Source organism: Schistocerca serialis, chromosome 2 (assembly GCF_023864345.2).
Source record: "Schistocerca serialis cubense isolate TAMUIC-IGC-003099 chromosome 2, iqSchSeri2.2, whole genome shotgun sequence".
Classification (NCBI taxonomy): domain Eukaryota; kingdom Metazoa; phylum Arthropoda; class Insecta; order Orthoptera; family Acrididae; genus Schistocerca; species Schistocerca serialis.
In genome coordinates this window covers 702,663,552-702,681,606 of record NC_064639.1, presented here as the reverse complement: position 1 = coordinate 702,681,606, position 18,055 = coordinate 702,663,552, and the positions used below count along the sequence as shown (strand labels likewise).

General features: G+C 39.1%; 1 protein-coding gene across 2 annotated transcripts in view; it reads right to left on the bottom strand.

Moving 5' to 3' along the window:
• LOC126457849 (aconitate hydratase, mitochondrial-like) overlaps positions 1–18,055 on the bottom strand; it is a 74,927-nt gene that overhangs the window by 42,079 nt on the left and 14,793 nt on the right. For both annotated transcript variants that reach the window (XM_050094489.1, XM_050094490.1), the window contains exons 5-8: positions 17,247–17,405; positions 7,951–8,101; positions 6,022–6,197; positions 560–689 (exon numbers count right to left, since the gene is read on the bottom strand). In XM_050094489.1, the coding sequence (XP_049950446.1) occupies positions 560–689; positions 6,022–6,197; positions 7,951–8,101; positions 17,247–17,405 (616 nt within the window). The remainder of the gene's footprint in view (positions 1–559; positions 690–6,021; positions 6,198–7,950; positions 8,102–17,246; positions 17,406–18,055) is intronic.

Genomic DNA, 18,055 nt, shown 5'->3' with positions numbered 1-18,055 from the left:
CACTGTCATATACATAATGTTGTTCAAATGTAGGTACTACGGTATCATGTGATACAGTCAACTGCTTTGTCTAAATTAAGGAGCATAGCACGGGAAAGGAATTGCTTTCAAAACATTGGAAAACATCTGAGAACATCACAGTGTTAATGGTAGACAGACTAAGCCTAAAACCATACAATTAAGACGAGGTTATGGACATGACGGATACTGTTCAATAGCGGTCAAGACATTTTATCTTCCTTATAACTTGAAACAATTAAGGATTTCAAAACATCAGGGAAGTTTCAGGCATGGCACTTGCATTTTACAAGGTAAGTAAAGAGAAGTAGTTATAATATGAACGATATGGTTTAGTGTGTAATTTCAAGACACTATGGATATATTTATTATGTTAGTTACCTCATTTACATGCAATTTGGTAAACAGTCTGGCAACTAACATGCGTCTACTCCATACAATGTTTTACCATTCGCTTTTTGATTAAGATGAGTAACACAGAATGTGAGTCTTTATGCAGCTTAGTTTCATTTTTCAACATTTTCAAAGTAAAAATACTTACCCACTCTAATGTCCACAGGCCATCCTTTCTCCTTAGCTGTTTGACCAACTTTTGAAACAGGATGACATAAATCTGGAGTGAAAGGACCATTGATGTGTGGTTCTAATGTGTCCAAGTTCAGCTCTATTATCTATATAAAAAAAGAAGAAAACTGAAATGAATTGTGTATCGGATGTCATTTGTTATACAGATAACTAAATGGCAAACTCAACTTGAACAACACATAATGGAATAATAATGGCAATTTTTATGCCTGTGATGTTGACAGAATGAAAAATTAAATACACATCAAAACTAGAACAGAAGGTAAGAAATTGGACAGCAATAAATGACACGCTTCACAGTAGTTGTTAAACAATTATTTCACTTTCTTTATTTAAAATGCCAAGAAAAATGTTTTCATTTCAGAATTTCATTTTACATCATATCACATTACAATAATAGTGACATTTCTATATTGTTTAAACTGAAATATCCATGTAACCGATTAGTTTCAAACAATATAAAGTAATCAGACAGATAAAAATCTACTCGCCAGCAGGAGAACACACATACAGGGTGGCGCATGATAAGTCACCTGATTTGTTTCATGAATAACACATTTGTTGTTGACAAGATCTGTAATTTATTGGTGTAGAAGTAAAGAATACAGCTTGGAAATACAACCTAATGAATCATATGTTCAATATGACTGCCATTTTGGTTTACAACATCTTCAAGTTGCACACTTGCATTTGTAATGACTCTCCAACACAAATCTTCTGGAATGGCGCGGCATAACTCCACAATGATGGCCCTAAATTGCACTGCATTTTGGAGTTATCTGTAGTACACCTTCTCTTTAAGGAACCCCCAAAGGAAGAAGTCACATGGGTTAATGTCCAGGCTGTGTGCAAGCCACATTCCACGTCCTGCATAACATTCTGGAAATCTGTTTGAAAATACACTAAGGCCAAGTCTTTTGCGTAGGAAATCAAGCACAATGTTGGCAGTATGGGCGCATGCTCCATCCTGCATGAACCATTGTATCTGCAATGGAAAACATGAGGCCATGAGCTGAGAAAAGAACTGGTTTCGCAGCATGTATAAATAGCATTCACCAATTACTGTATGGTCAAAGAAAAATGGGCCGATGATTCCAGGCCTTGACATCGCAACCCACATGCACACTTTCTACCCATAGGTGTCTTTCGTGTGGATTATTCATGGAGGTTCACATGCCCAGAATAGAATGTTCTGTTTGTTCGCAAAACCATTCACGTAAAAATAAGCTTCATCAGAAAACCATGTGTTGCATAGCATTGCCTCTTTGTCTTGCTCAACTGCCCACCTTGCAAACTGCAGTCTCTGCTCCTTATCTCTCGCAGTAAGCTTATGTGCCACACTCATCTTGCATGGATACAAGCGAACGTCACATTGAATAATTCTTTGTACAGATCGGCACTGGCTCTTCTTGTTGATTTACTTGGACTACAAGTCAAAGCCTCTCGAACTGCTTCAATGTTTTGCAGCGAACATACAGTACGTGCATGTGGCCGTTGACACTCTGAAACAGTTCCAGTACCTTCAAATTTTTGATGTAATCTGGGTATTGTCTGTGGGCTGGAAGCCCACCATGTGCTGAAGTGAGCACAAACCCTTCTCTGCGTCAATGTAACACAGTTTGTCACCGTGTACTGTAACACAATCTTCGTCTTTTGCGTGACGGTCAACCGTCCTTCGTCCACCATTGTGGAAAACTGAAATGGTGGACTCACAATGGAAGCGATGAACTTGTTAAGACATCTGGTGTGATTTCCATGAACTGCATCAAGTTGAGCGCACAATTTGAAAGCTATTGCCCTAATAGTATACTTGTAGGATCAAAATTCAATAAGGTGACTTATCATATTCCATCCTCTATAAAGAAAGGTTTTAGATATGCAAGCTTTCAGAGCCAATAGCTTCTTCTTCCAGCACAAGGGTTGTAGGATAAGGAAGAGCATTGAAGTAAAAGGACTGGATAGGGTTAGGAAAAGGTGTAGTGTTTGGAAAAGTCTCCCAGAACCCTGGGTCAGAGGAGAATTACTGGACGGGATGAGAAGGAAAGACTGATTGTTGAGGACAGCACTGGACGAGATTTGGAAACCTGAGAGCTTAAAGGTAGAAGACAGGGTAATATAACAGAGAGATTAGTGCACAAAACATTATGAACGAGTTAATATGAGTGAAAAGCTAAGTGCATTGTAAGTAATACACATACAATGATCTTACCTTTGTATGTAAAACACATACAATGACGTCAACAAAAGATGTAGTGAAGCAATGTAGCAGATACATATGACTTTAATATCATCCAGATTTGTGCATTAGCATATTAGATTGCCACAGTGACACAGACTCTGGAGGTGCAACAAAACATCTAGTGTCCTTATTACACTTAAAGATGGAGCTATCTCCTGACAGTCAAAGAAAGGCAATGACTGCCAATCTATAACCAAAACAGAGGTGGTCAGTGCAACAAAAGTTGATAACAAAATAATTTATCTGTGTAGACTTTTTAGGGGGAATGAGAAAACTGACTGACGTTTTAGTTGTCAAGGTTGATAATATGGCAATATTGAGACTCAAAAAATCCTGAATTCCATTGTTGCACAAAATACATAAAGACAAGGCACTTTTTTACTCAAAAAAGTTCTTGAAGGACAGTTAAAACATTCAGCAAATTTCAATTGAAGATCATATAGAAGATGAAGCACTTGGCAAAACCAAAACTGTCAGTTTTATGTCATAAAATGGGTATTTTATGCTGAGATGTGTGGTTTCTTATTTTTCGTTGCTCTCTTTCTCAAATATTTGAAAATGTGATGTATTTGCATTTAATTAAGTGTCAAGCAAGGTTGGCAGTACCTACTGCTAAGAAAAGCATTTCCATTTATCTTAAAACCTATTTTTAATGAGTCTCTGGGACCAACTTTTTCCCTTAAGTAGGTGTGCAGCTCCATACACCAACAAAGTGACAGTATGATTGAGGTTTATATATATATTGAAAAGTTGTTTTATTCAACTGATGACAAATACGATTACAGAGAAAAGAAAAATCCTTCAATATTATCCTTTATTTCTTGGAGAGAAAAAAAGAAGAAGAAGAAGAAGATGATCCAAGAGTAGTTTGCTTTTTCCTGCCAACATAACAGGCTGACATTATTTCTCTAGCTGCTTGATACACGGCAAAACCACCTCATATACACTGAATGAGGAAATAATAGTTTCCAACACCTGCAGCAAAATTTAATTCAGTTGAACCACACCGCCGGTGCCGCTGCCACCACCACTGATTATCATATAATTGCCTTTGTGCATAAACACATGAGTAATTTAAATTTATGTGACTGTTGTGTTGGATAGACAGCACTCCTATTGCAATGGTTAGCAGGTTAGTGCAGCGTGCCGTATCACAGGTGTCATCATCTTACACTGACAGTCACTACAATCAAGCAAAATATGGGTGAGAAGTGTGGCAAGTATATCTGATTACCACCAGATCATGGATGCTCAGTGCATGGAACACAATCTCCAAGGTTATGAAGGCACTGAGCTTTTCACATGTTGTCATGTCAAGTGTGTACCATGAGTAATTTGATTACAGGAGAAGCACCACTTCCAGATTCCACTTATGGAAACGGATAGACTGCCCACAATTCACTACACCAATCTCCAATTTATGTTCAACAACTAAACAACAACCACAACAAAAACAAATGGCAAGCAGTCAGGAGGAGGCAATGCAGCTTGTTTGCCAACATGGCACCACTCACTATCAACACACTAAATTAATTGAAACAACAGTTAAAAAATGAGCTGTGCTGCTCGAATAAGAATGAATAATGTATCAAATTTCAAGTGGGCGAGAGTAGCTGCAGGCCAAGCTGAAATTCTAAGGAGTGTAAAGGCACTGATTATATGAACATCTCGTGTAAAAAGATGCAAATAAAAGAAAAAGCATATCTCCACCACTGAAAATATTAATGTTTCAATATTCATTTCATTTCACATTGGTTGGTTACCATGAGTACACTTTTTTTTTTTTTATTTGTGTTTTAGATATGTTCCTGTCGCAAGCATATCTGTAAATATGTGGAAGTGGAGTATTTGCCTCACATGCGAACTTTCACTACAGTTATATGCAACACAACTCACTTAAGTCACCGACATAGATGGAAGCCACACTGTAGAACAGTGTTGTAACCACAGGAGCAAACTGTTTGTTACACTCAAGGCATGAAAATAATGTATCTGACCCAGCATTGCAGCACCACCTTCCCAAGCCAACTGCATGACCCTGCAGCCAAGTGAGCCGGCAGGCTGCCTTCCAAATTCCACTGCCAGAGCCAGAAATTTGCTAGCTGGCACAGTGACAACTTCTCCTCTGGGACTGCGGCAGTCAGGGTTACCACATGCTAAGCTCTGACACTTGATCTCTGGGCCCCTTAGGTGACTGGAAGCGCTGCTCTGGCAAAATAAGACCGTGATGAGTGAGTACAAATAGTAGCCACTTCTGCCATACAGTGGCTGTTTAGTACTGTCCACATCCAGAAAGCCATCAAGCCAGCCATCAACCCAACGTACGTTATCCGGCCTAATCTACAAGTAGCCTTGCCTCTGCTAACCACTGATCTACGGAGAGCCATACCTAGTCCTGATGCTTTTGGGGATTGAACTGGCACCTACCAAGTGGTAATCAATGCAGGCTGATACTGAATAACTCCTGGGTACCTCCAAGAGGTCCTCCTTCACCTGATCCCTGGTGAGCTGCTGTCTGGATGCCACATTCACACCTAATGGCATGGCTGGTCTGTACACAAGTGTGCTCCCACTGCACGTCTGATGCCTGCAGGCCCAACATGGCTGTGTACCAGCCAGCTGAAGCGTTGACACCGCTCCTTTGCTGTGGCCACCTTTCCAGTCTGTCGTCCCCACAGGCATCTCATATTGTCACCTACTTCAATGAGCAAGTGGCACTGCCCAGTGTTATCACAAGCCACTGCAACACTGACTACACTGATAATATGAAGTCTGCTAAATAAGCATGCTGTTGTTACGATTTCATAGTGGCCGAGGAACTTGTTCTGCATACTGCTCCCAAGCCACCAACCTGCACCATCATCCTGACATGTAACAGGGTCAACAATGCTCGGACAACCCTGACCCCTCATACCCGATGAAAAGTAGCAAGGCAGGGAAGTTAAGAGTAGTGATGAAGGTCTGCTAATTTCTTAGTTTAATACAATTTATAAACACAAACTTCATTGTTGGAATGGAGATGATGATGTAACCTAATTAATCAGCCTCAGCAAATTAACTTACACGTCTTAAATGTGCCCTCCACAACACCACCGACAGGCACTGCTATAAGTGTGTGTGCGCACTGGGAGAGAGAGGTGGAAGAAGGGAAAGGAGATGTTAGGAAGAGGGAGTTATACCTGATCATAAGTTGCTCCTGGATCTGCTGAGAAAAGTGACTCAACATGTTTGTCTGCCTCCTCAGCAATTTCCTCTCTATTTGTGGCTACCAAATAGTCTCTCATACGCCGATTGTATGGGAAAATTGAAGTGGTTGCACCAATCTCAGCACCCATGTTACAAATAGTGGCCATACCTGAAACAACATAATACTTTTAATTAGTGTATCAAGATTTACAAGTGAAAAAAATTCTTGAACAGTTAGCCTAGAGAGGTGGTAACATGCCAAACTGTAACAGAGAAATGAAAATATTTTTCAAAACCAATATTCTTTGAACAGTGCGAAAAGTTGCAAAGAGAGATGACAAGATGGAAGCTGTAGATGAATAATGAAGCTGTACTACATATCATTACTCAGTCAGTAGCACAATTTTGAAGTTTAGGATACTAGGGACCAAATTTTTGTATTCATACCATTTAGCCAAATAAAATTTTCTTGTCCACGCTCTTAAAAGGAAAAAAAACTTAGTACGTATGGGAATAATCAATGATCAATAAGGCAAGGCAAAAAGAAATACCAATGCAGTCAATTAAAAAGAGAATGCTATATCCAAAATAGCACAGATCAAGGCCAAGAATGGAACTTGAATTTATCTATGAGCAGATGTCAAGAATTACCTCTCTCACTCTATCCTTACTTGTTTCTTAGTGCTGTTAGTCACAAGCTTGCCACCACATTTGTGTACGTAACTATTTCCACTAATTTCTCACAGTATGAAATGACATTAAGCAGTGCAACAGTCAATGCAGGAACTGGAAATTCTTCCCTAAGAGCCATGTAATAGCAGTCACGAGCTATGATTGGTATTTAAGATGGCAGAGCAATACCTTATTCTTGGTGGGCAACGACAACAACAAGATACGCTTTTGATTGCAGTAACAAATATAAGATGGTAACATAAGTAATACTTGTATAGCTTCATATTTATGGCAGCAGACAAGAGTCCAAAGAAATCTTATTTTGGATTTTTTTTAAAAATTCACTTGCTCATGATAAAATTATGTTTTTTATTACCTAACCTGCACATTATGCTATACTCAGAATTGACTGCTACCAAAATTATAGTATTTTGTATTTAATACAACACTTACTTCAGCATTACAAGTAAATGTAAAAGTCATACACAAAAAATACTCAAAATGCACAATGTAGAGAAAAGGCCATACATATTTTAACATTTATAATACCCTCTGGTGGCCAGATTAATTCTCACTCTAAATTTAACAACTGTGTTGCTGACAAACTGGTCCTATCTACCGCTGAAAGCTATATTTTGCCTCCTTGCATTTCACTCTCCAATGAATAAATTCTGATAGGCTCACTTCATTAAAACACAAGTACGTCAAATATACATACTCTGATACTTAATTTTCATCATTCTTATTGCAATAAAATACTGCATCAGTTAACAATTAATTTTCTTAATTATTATGATTAATTGTAGAAAATTATCAAGTTTAGTGGACAGAATGTTATGACAGCAAAATGCCATGTCTTAATCTGCTGCAGAGCTCATTATTTGCTGCCCCATACTTCACACAATGACTCATGTCAAGAAATCAATATCATGCACAAGTGCAGTGTGTAAATTGCTTTTAGTCAAATGTGTGTCTCTACTTGACACCTACCCATGAATGCTCAACTTTCATGACTGCTCACCAAGAGCAATTTTTGAAACATCAGTAGTTTCAATCTCACCTATCACTGACACTACGTTCCTCAAATGCAAACATACTGTGTTCCATCTAATGTTCTCTTGAACTAAGACACAAATGTGCCATTGGTAGAGGAGTAATAGTGTTCTCAGTTACTATTTGTGGCATGTAAGGCTCCCATGTGTAGATACATTTAGATGTGTTATCTGTTGCAGTATACACACTTTACTCACCAGTGCACGAAATTGAGTCCACTCCAGGACCATGGTACTCCACAATAGCACCAGTGCCTCCTTTCACAGTGAGTATTCCAGCAACTTTCAAAATGATATCTTTGGGTGATGTCCATCCCTGCAACTTGCCTGTCAGCTTTACTCCAATTACCTGCAAATGACATACCAATGTAGAATTCTGCAACATCTGGCAGCATATAAAATGACTCAATACAGAAAATTTTCCAATAGAAATGCCCAATCCTAGTACGAAGTTAACTCAGAGAACTAACATAGAAGGTTCAATGAGCAAAGGAACCGAAGATACAGTAAATCATAAGTGTCAACCTACTTTCCATTATACACTGCAAAACCAACTTCTTCAGTTACTGCAGGGCTTATGCTCTTCCAAAGCCTTGGGAAACTACTTTCTGTCCAGAAAGTCTCAGAATGCAAATCATTACAAATTTTCTGTTCAGTACTCAATCAGTCCTTAGAATAATTTTACTTGTCATGATGCATTGAACAGTATGTTCAGTGTTTCACCTCTTTCTGCATAGAACTTATCTGTATGTTGTGCTGAAGAAGCTCTGAAAATATATTCTTCTACCGCAGGTATTACACTTACTTACTAAACTCTGATTGGATTCTTTATAAAATTTCCAAGTGAGATGTCCCCAGTTTTAACCACAATATACTACAGATCCTCTAACAATAAATGTGCCCAGTAGTTAGAAGAAAGCAAAGTTCACACCCACCTACTAGAAGGGTGCCAGAAGGGTACAACAAAACTTTCATCCAATCTCCACACTGATCCACCTACTGTGGAATCTTAAAATATCTTTACTTGTCTCTAACACAATTACTTCCTCCATGCCAGTCGGCATGGAACAAGGCCATCTGTAGTACTTCTCGATTTCCAAAGAGCACTTTTCTTGTACCACAATAATGCATATTAGTGGAAGTATTATCATAAGTGGAATGAATTTGTGTGTCTAGAGTAAGGATTTCTTGGCAAGTAGGATATAACATGTTAGCTTGAATGTGTGTTTTGGGATTACTGCTGTATATATGTTATATTACCATCTTGATAGTGAATATAATGAAAATATGAATAAAGGTCGGAGATGGGGATACATTTATAAGGATGGCCTGCACCTGAATAGGAAAGGGGGGGGGGGGGGGAGGAAAGATTTACTGAGCATCTTGTAAAAAGTGTAAGGGGGGGGCCACAAGCACACATGTCAAAAGTGGCACATTTTTTAGGTTATAGTCAGTTTACGGACATTGAGAAGCATGTGCTTTTGAATCCTTACTGCAGGATACTTCTCCAATAATTGTAAAAGTCTATAAATCCCCTCTAAGAAACTTTCAGCTATTTATCAGAACTCTAGATGCATTGCTAAGCTACATTCCAGAAAAGAAGAAAAGGTTTTCAATGTAGATTTATTAAAAGATACTGATAGGACAAATGAACTAGAATTATTATTTGGGCATTCCAATCTAATTTCAGTGCTCTATTTTTCAATGCACCAAGATAGTAAGACATATATTTTTATAGACAGTGCTCAGGCTGAAACAAAGTTTACACAATTGTCAATGGAATACCTGATCATGATGCACAATTAATGGAGAAAAAAAACACTATGAGACCTTACAACCCTCAGACAGGATCATACAAAGCTGTGAGGCATATTAATGAGAAAAGGATACAAATGTTTCAATGGTAAGTTAAAGGGGTGGTATGGAATGAAGTACCATATATGTAAAAAGAGTTGGGAATGTCAAATTCGATTTATTCCATAGTAAATTTGTGTCAACAATTGAAAGTTTCTTTTCTAAAAAGAAATCCTGAAAATCAATTTAAAAAATACAAGGGTAAGGTGTCAAGAATTTGGCGAATTAAAATTTCATGTAAGAAGAAGAGAGAAATTTGTGTAAATGCCAGAGTAAGTCATGTCCCGGGCCACCCTGCATTCAAACCAACACGCTTATCAAGCAGGTAAATCATGTGAGACAGCTCTCCACCAACTCGTCGGGAAGGTGGAAAAAGCACTTCACTTTCAAGAAATAGCCCTCTGCATCTTCTTAGATATCGAGGGGGCCTTCAGTAAAACGACCTTCGATTCCATGGTAAGGGCAGCAGAGGTGCATGACCTGGGGACCACTATATGCAGGTTGACCAGGGCCATGCTTAGTGGAAGGAAGGTAGAGGCTACCATGATGAATGAAAAGATGGTAATTAACACCACTAGAGGCTGCCCACAAGGAGGAGTTTTGTCCTCTATTGTGGAATCTAGTGGTGAACGAACTCACTGAGGAATTAAATTCCAGACAATGCTTCTGCCAAGGATATGCAGATGACCTTGTCATAGTAATACTTGGCAAATTTACTGACACAGTTAGAAATATGGCACAAGGAGGTTTGGACATTGTGCAAAATTGGTGCATTAAACAGGATCTGAGGGTTAATCCTAAGAAGACTGTTGTGGTGCCATTTATGAAGAGACATATTCAACACTCAAGTTGGAATCTAAAATCTCTTCGATGAAACTACCTGTGAAGGGGATAGTGAAATATCTAGTGGCAACATTAGATGAGAAGCTAACGTGGACACCTCGAATTGTATCTGCTCTAAGGCAAAAAGTACTCTAGTGAGTACTAGAACGGCTTATGGCAAAAACTGGGGCCTAAGCCACAGGGGTATGCACTGGATATACATCACAATGGTCAGACCTAGGATTTCCTACGTGGGCCGTAGTGTGATGGAAGAAAGTTGAACAGTGGGTTGCAGCTAAGGAGCTTGCTAAGGTGCAGAGATTGGTCTGCTTAGCCATAACTGGAATGGAAGCCATGCTGGACATGCCTCCACTATACCTTTGGGTCAAGGTGGAGGCAGCAGCTGGGGCACACGGACTTAAAGCAGGCAAAATCTGGGATTCATTCAGATATCCAGAATCACACACTACGATAGTGAATGAGGTAAATATAGGAATGGCTGGGGAAATGTCTGCCGACTGTATAATAACTCCCTACTGCTTTGACAAACCTTACAATATAATAATTGGAAGCAGGGAGCAGTGGGAAAAAACAGTTCGACACCATATGGGAGGCATCGTTGGTTCACGGATGGGTTGAAAATAGACCAAGGCATTGGGGGAGGGGTGTATGGGGGTTCAGCCAAGACCAGGGGCCATAATCTCTCTAGGAAACCTGGCCTTCGTATTCCAAGCTGAAATTACTGCAATCAGGGCATGTGTGGAGGAGAGTATGCATAGGTGCTACAAGGATCACAACATCTACATCTATTCAGACAGCCAGGCAGCCCTGAAATCATTGGCAGCTCCTGCAACAAGATCTAAGATTGTTGCAGAATACCACAGGGCTCTGGTGGAGCTAGGGGGAAGCAATAAGGTAAACCTAGTGTGGGTCCCTGGCCACTCAGGGATCTGTGGCAATGAACAAGCTGACAGACTGGCTAGGATGAGGCCAACAACCTCATATATTGGACTGGAACTTGTCCTGACAATCACCAAGGCTATGATTTAATTAGAACTACAGAACTGACTTAGAAAAAATAACGTAGGATATAGGACCAAGGTCCATAAACAGAAACATGGTAAGGTAACGATGCCCAAGCCGTGTTTTAAAAGAAGCTCTGTAATCTTGGGATTGAACAGGAAAGAGATCAAACTCATGACTGGATTGATGACTGGCCATGGGAATTTCAAAAAACACCTACACACAATGGCTACAATGGAGGAGGACCCTAAATGTAGGATCTGTGATGAGGGTGAAGAAACTGCATCACGCCAAATCTTCGAATGCATGGTATTGGAGAGTAAAAGATACAGAATCTTCGGGACAACTAGACCTGAAGGAATTGTGTCTAACAAAGAACTGGTAGAGGGACTCACTCCTTGCACTATTTAAGGGCACTGGCTGGCTTTACTAGATATACAGCAAGCGATAACGCACAATAAACTTAGTTTTGGTGTGGGCAGTGGTGCGTTAGACCAAAGCTGTTTTAGCTTCCCTGTTAAAATCAAATAAAATCAAATCAAGCCAAGATCCGACATAACATGCTTACTACAAAAAAATACAGTAATATTTTAAAGAAAGGCAAATGTTCAGAAGTATGCATGTCCCAAAAGAAATAAACAATGTAGATAATAAGATTAAACCTATATGGGATAGTGTCAAATGGGAGAGGACAGACAGTCAGTGTACAAGATAACATAACAGTTAAACTAAATGGCAATGCTGCGACTGATAATTCACAAGCTGCAAGTACTTTTAACAATCACTTTATAAATGTAGCAGCAAAAACAGGATTAAATGGTTTCATTTAAGAAGCAAGAGAATATATTAAAATGCCATTCCACATAACTGTAAGCAACTATAAGTAGCACCAACAGCCTTCACTTAAATTAACAGAATTATAAAAAGCAAAAGCTCCAGTGGTGTTGATGGAATTTCAGACAAAATTCTAAAAAGTTGTTCTAACTTAATAAGTAATGGCCTTAGTATGCTTCACTGGTGCAAGGAATTTTTCCAGACAGTTCAAAATATTCAACTGTTAAACCTCTTCATAAGGTGACAAGACAGACTTAAACAACTATCATCCAATTTCCTTACTGACATCTCTTTTACCAAATATTCAAAAAAGTAATGTACTCAAGAGTACTCTCACACTTAAGTGGAAACAATTTACTTAACATATCGAAGTTTGGATTTGAGAAGGGTTGCTCTACCGAATTTGTTATTTATACTAGATGGTTATAATTAAACTTTCCCTATTTACCGCATTATAACATGGAAACTAATTACCGTACCAGTACCAAACTCGGCAGAATTAACATCCAGAGTATGGGGTGCATGATTTCCATGCATCACAGTGCCACCGTCCAGTTCTAACTATGGCCACCAGGCGCCATGATCAGTCATCATGATGCTGCTGCTGCAGAATATTGCTGTCTGAAAGGATTATGGAAGGGTCCTCTTCCTCCACCTGCTGTGCATAGAATGATGAAGAAGCTCAAATCAACTGGAGAACTAAGTGTCGCTCCATGAAGAGGCTGATAACTGGTTGCATCACAGGTGGTTGACAAAATCGCTGTCGCTATGGCAGACAATGCTACGCGCAATTTGTTGTGACTTGGCAAGACAGCCAAGCCACTAGGAGATAGCCGAAAGGCACGCGTTTAAGCTCACGCAGGCTGGCGTGAGGTCTGGAACAGGTAAGGGAATTTATAGTAGCAAAGAACGTATATAATTACTGGAATACTTAACTTTAATTCATAATTGGTGAACATCGGTCTGACGGTACATGTATCACAAGGTAAATAGCAAATGATAATGGTGCCTTGCTAGGTCGTAGCAAATGACGTAGCTGAAGGCTATGCTAACTATCATCTTAGCAAATGAGAGCGTAATTTGTCAGTGAACCATCACTAGCAAAGTCGGCTGTACAACTGGGGCGAGTGCGAGGTAGTCTCTCTAGACCTGCCATGTGGCGGCGCTCGGTCTGCAATCACTGACAGTGGCAACACGCGGGTCCGACGTATACTAATGGACCGCGGCCAATTTAAAGGCTACCACCTAGCAAGTATGGTGTCTGGCGGTGACACCACACAATTCACAATTATCAGGCAGTGCACATGCTGTGTCATGATTGTTGAATTTCCTATGGTCCACTGTACAGAAGGTGCTTCAAACCATTCTCAAGTAGTATCCATACAAGATCCACATGATACAGTAGCTTGCACCACAGGACACACGACGACGTTTGACTTCGCCCTCCAGTTTCTTGCAATGATTGAAGTTGATGAGGGCTGGCCCTAGACCATCCTATGGACAGATTAAGGTCATTTTTCTCTGACTGGTGCGGTGAACACACAGAATTGTCAGGTGTGGGGAACTTCACCTCCAGTCACTGTGCATGAAGTTCCTCTGTATGGTGAATGTGTCACCATATGGTGTGGCTTCAATGGTTCATTCATCATTGGCCCATTCTTTTTTGAATAGGATGGAACTCAAGGCCCAAACACGTGCAGTGCGGCTGGGGAACATTACTGCAATATGCTTCGCCAGCATGTCAACTCGCCCTACAGGAGAGATGCATTGAAGTTAAAAGTTTTCTTGCAAGATGGTGTCCTCTACACATCGCTCATAAATTTCACGTGCTTCTATGAAACACATTTGGAAATGATTGAATTATCAGCTGGTTGTTTCAAAATGCTTGGCCAGCATGATCACCTGATCTCACTTCCTGTGATTTCTGGTTGTGGGGCTACCTGAAGGACAGGGTTTGCCAGGAGAACATCCACACATGTGCTGATCTGAAGTGCAGCTTATCAGGAGAGGTAGCCAGCATACCTACTGGCATGTCTCATGCAAATGCAATCCTGCACTTTCAGTTTCTTCTGGACACTGACTGGCACCATTTGAGTCCTTTTTGTAGCAGTAATGGTACTGGTATGTAATGGTATTATGTACCATAGTAGCACATTAAAAGTGTTTCTATTGAATTGATTCTGCATTATTTCCCTTCCCCATGTCATTGACATTAATGCTATGAAGTTTGGTCCTCATATGGTAATTAGTTTCCTTGTTATAAAGTGTTAAATTGGGGATGTTTAATTATAACTGTCTGGTACATTCACTCAAAACAGTATAAGCTTTAAATAAAAAAATATCTCCAGCTGGTATTCTTTTTATCTTTCCAGTGCACTTTGTTGTGAGATCATGTTACTCTCTTAGAAAAACTTGAGTTTTACAGAACTGATGGCTTTACACACAGCTAATTTGAATCATGTTCAGCAAACAGACTACAAAAGCTTGTGCTGAATAGTATAAACTATGCTGAGAAGTTGAAAATTTTGGTGATAAAAAAAAAATTTAAAAAAATATCACAAAAGGAGTCTCATAGTGTTCAATTTTGGGTCCAATCCTATGCTTTAACATTCAACAAGCAGAATTGGTACCTTTTGCAGACAATCTTAGTGTTATAATAAATCCCATTACAGAGAAAACATCAGAAGATATGGTAAATGATATTTTTCAAACAATTAGAAAGTGGTCCTCAGAAAATGGACTCTCCTCAATTTTGGAGGAAAAAAAACCACACACAATATTCAGTTCTGTACAGCAAGTAGAGTCATACAAACAATTGAGGTACCACATGAACAGGAATCAGTAAATAGAGTAGAATACTCCAAATTTTTGGGTGTACATATTGACAAAAACTTGAAGTGGAAGAAGAATATTACTGAGCTTCTCATGCAATCAAGTTCAGCTGCTTTTGCTCTTCATATAATTGCTTATCTTGGAAACAAACGAATCAACCTCCTGACATATTTTTCATATTTCCACTTAATAATGTCTTTTGGAATTATTTTCTGGGTTAACTCATCAGTTAGGAAGAAATTATTGTTTGCACAAAAATGATCAGTATGAATAATGTGTGATGTTCACCCACAGACTTCATGTAGGTATCTCTTCAAGAAGCTGGGTGCTGTGAATTGGCTCCTGCCAATTCACGGAGTTTGGAGGAAGCTGAAAGGCACGCGTTTAAGCTCACGCAGGCTGGCGTGAGGTCTGGAAAATGACAAGGAATTATAGTAGCAAAAATAGTACATAGCTTCTGGAATACTTAACTTTCATCCATAATTGGAGAACATCGCTCTTGATGATACATAATTACAATCTCAATATAAACTGGTAATGGCGCCTTGCTAGGTCGTAGCAAATGACGTAGCTGAAGGCTATGCTAACTATCGTTTCGGCAAATGAGAGCGTATTTGTCAGTGTAGCATCGCTAGCAAAGTCGGCTGTACAACTGGGGCGAGTGCTAGGACGTCTCTCTAGACCTGCCGTGTGGCGGCGCTCGGTCTGCAATCACTGACAGTGGCGACACGCGGGTCTGACGTATACTAACGGACCGCGGCCGATTTAAAGGCTACCACCTAGCAAGTGTGGTGTCTGGAGGTGACACCATACTGGGCATTTTAATTGTGCCATCACAATACATATACTGGCTTAGAAAATTTGTCATAAAGAATCCATCACAATCTTAGAAGAACAGTGATATCCATACCTAAAACACCAGAAGGAAAAAGAGACCTTTATTAGTCATTCTTAAAGCTCTCAGTGGCTCAGAAAGAGAGTTCAGTAAGTTGCAATACAAGTTTGATCATTTCCCCAATAACATAAAATGTCTGAAAGACAATAATGCAAGTTTTAAATATAACTTAAAATCATTTCTCCTGGACAACACCTCCTTTTCCACTGACAAATTTCTGCTTAAAAACTGGTAGCCAGAAACAAAAAACTCTTAAGTGTAGCTGCACAACTAGAACTAAAATAATAATGTATTCATTAAGATTAATGCTAATCATTTATGCATACCCTGTAAACTGACTTGTTCCACACCATTTTGATAAAAACTGTTCACATGATCTATCAAACATGTAACTAACTACCACAATTATGATTATTAATGGAAGTGTTTTCACATGGGGAATCAATTTTTGTGACTTGAGTGCGAATTTCTTAGTAGACACGACATAACCTATTATCTTGAATGGAGAATAACTTCAAGTCGTGCCACAGGAGTGTGTTCTGAAATGACTGCTGTGCATATTTTATATTAAAGACCTGATACTCAATAATAACAGCAATCTCAGAATTATCACATAATGCGGTTACCTATAATGAAATACACTATGAAACAAAGCGCATAAATATTCAGTTGGTTGCTATGATTTGAAAGTGGTCCAGAGGTTGACAACTTGCTTTAAACGTTCAGAAATGTAAAATTTTGTACTACACAAATCTCAAAAACAGGGTGCTATGACTACAATATCAGTAAGTCAGAACTGGAATCAACAGTCATACAAATACCAGAGAGGAACAATTTGTATTTATAAAAAATGGAATTACCATCAAGTGCAGTAAAGCACTTGGCAGACGTAACTGGGAAAATGAAGTCACCCTATCATAGGAACTTGCCTACAGAACACCAGTGCACCCATCCTAGAAGTTTGTGAGACACGTGGCAAGTAAGTACAGCAGGGATACTAAATATATGCAAAGAAGGGCAGTTAGAATGATCACAGGTTTGTCTGACTCGTGGAACGATGTCGTAAAAATGCTGAAAAACCTGAACTGGCAAATATTTGAAGACAAATGCATACTATCCCACAACAGCCTACACACATAGTTTTTTAGAGAGAGATCTTTCTGAAGAAAGCTCCCTGTATAAATTCAATGAGGACTACATGGAAAATAACATATTTCTGAAGCTGTTAACTTACCTTTGGGCATCTGAGTTCCCATGGAATATCTGCCATGACATCAACAGCATCAGCTCCACCAACGCCAATACACAGACCACCAAGCCCTCCACCATTTGGTGTGTGAGAGTCCGTACCAATAATTAACAGTCCTGGGAAAGCATAATTCTCAAGGATAATCTAGAACACAAGGTAATTAACTGTTAAAAGACTATTCAATATTTCTCAATAACAACATGTTTGCCATGAGCTATAAGACTTTGACAAGCACATTGTAAATCAGACAAACACACTTCTCTTAATAAAAGCTCTTTGTATGCATTGTCAGTTAATGTGAAGTACATTGTAACCTGTCAACAAATATCAGGGAAAGGTGCAAACAAATTAACTGTTTAATGTTTTTCCCTATCTGTACTTGAGCAATGTAACACTTCCCAACTTTTTATAATAAAATAAGGAGGAACAAAATTGACTACTTCCTGTTCACATTTTCTCTAGGAAAGTACACCAAAATATTTCATAATTAAATATGAAAAATATATTTAACCATTATAAGAATGAAGAGCAAAACTATAAAAAATCTCTTGCCTGTGAGAACAGGAAGCAAAATGTATGACACTAGCTAATCAGCATATCTGCAATCTTTTCAGCTTATATTGTCAGAGTTTGGCAATCTCAAACTTCTATTTCAGTTTTGTGTGAAACTTGAGTGGTCAAAATGAGAATATGCTAAACTTAACCCTCGCAATACCAAGCCATTTTCAGTAACATGTATTTCCAAGAGGGGGTTACTTTGTGCTCACCATAAAAAATTTAAAAAATGAATAAAA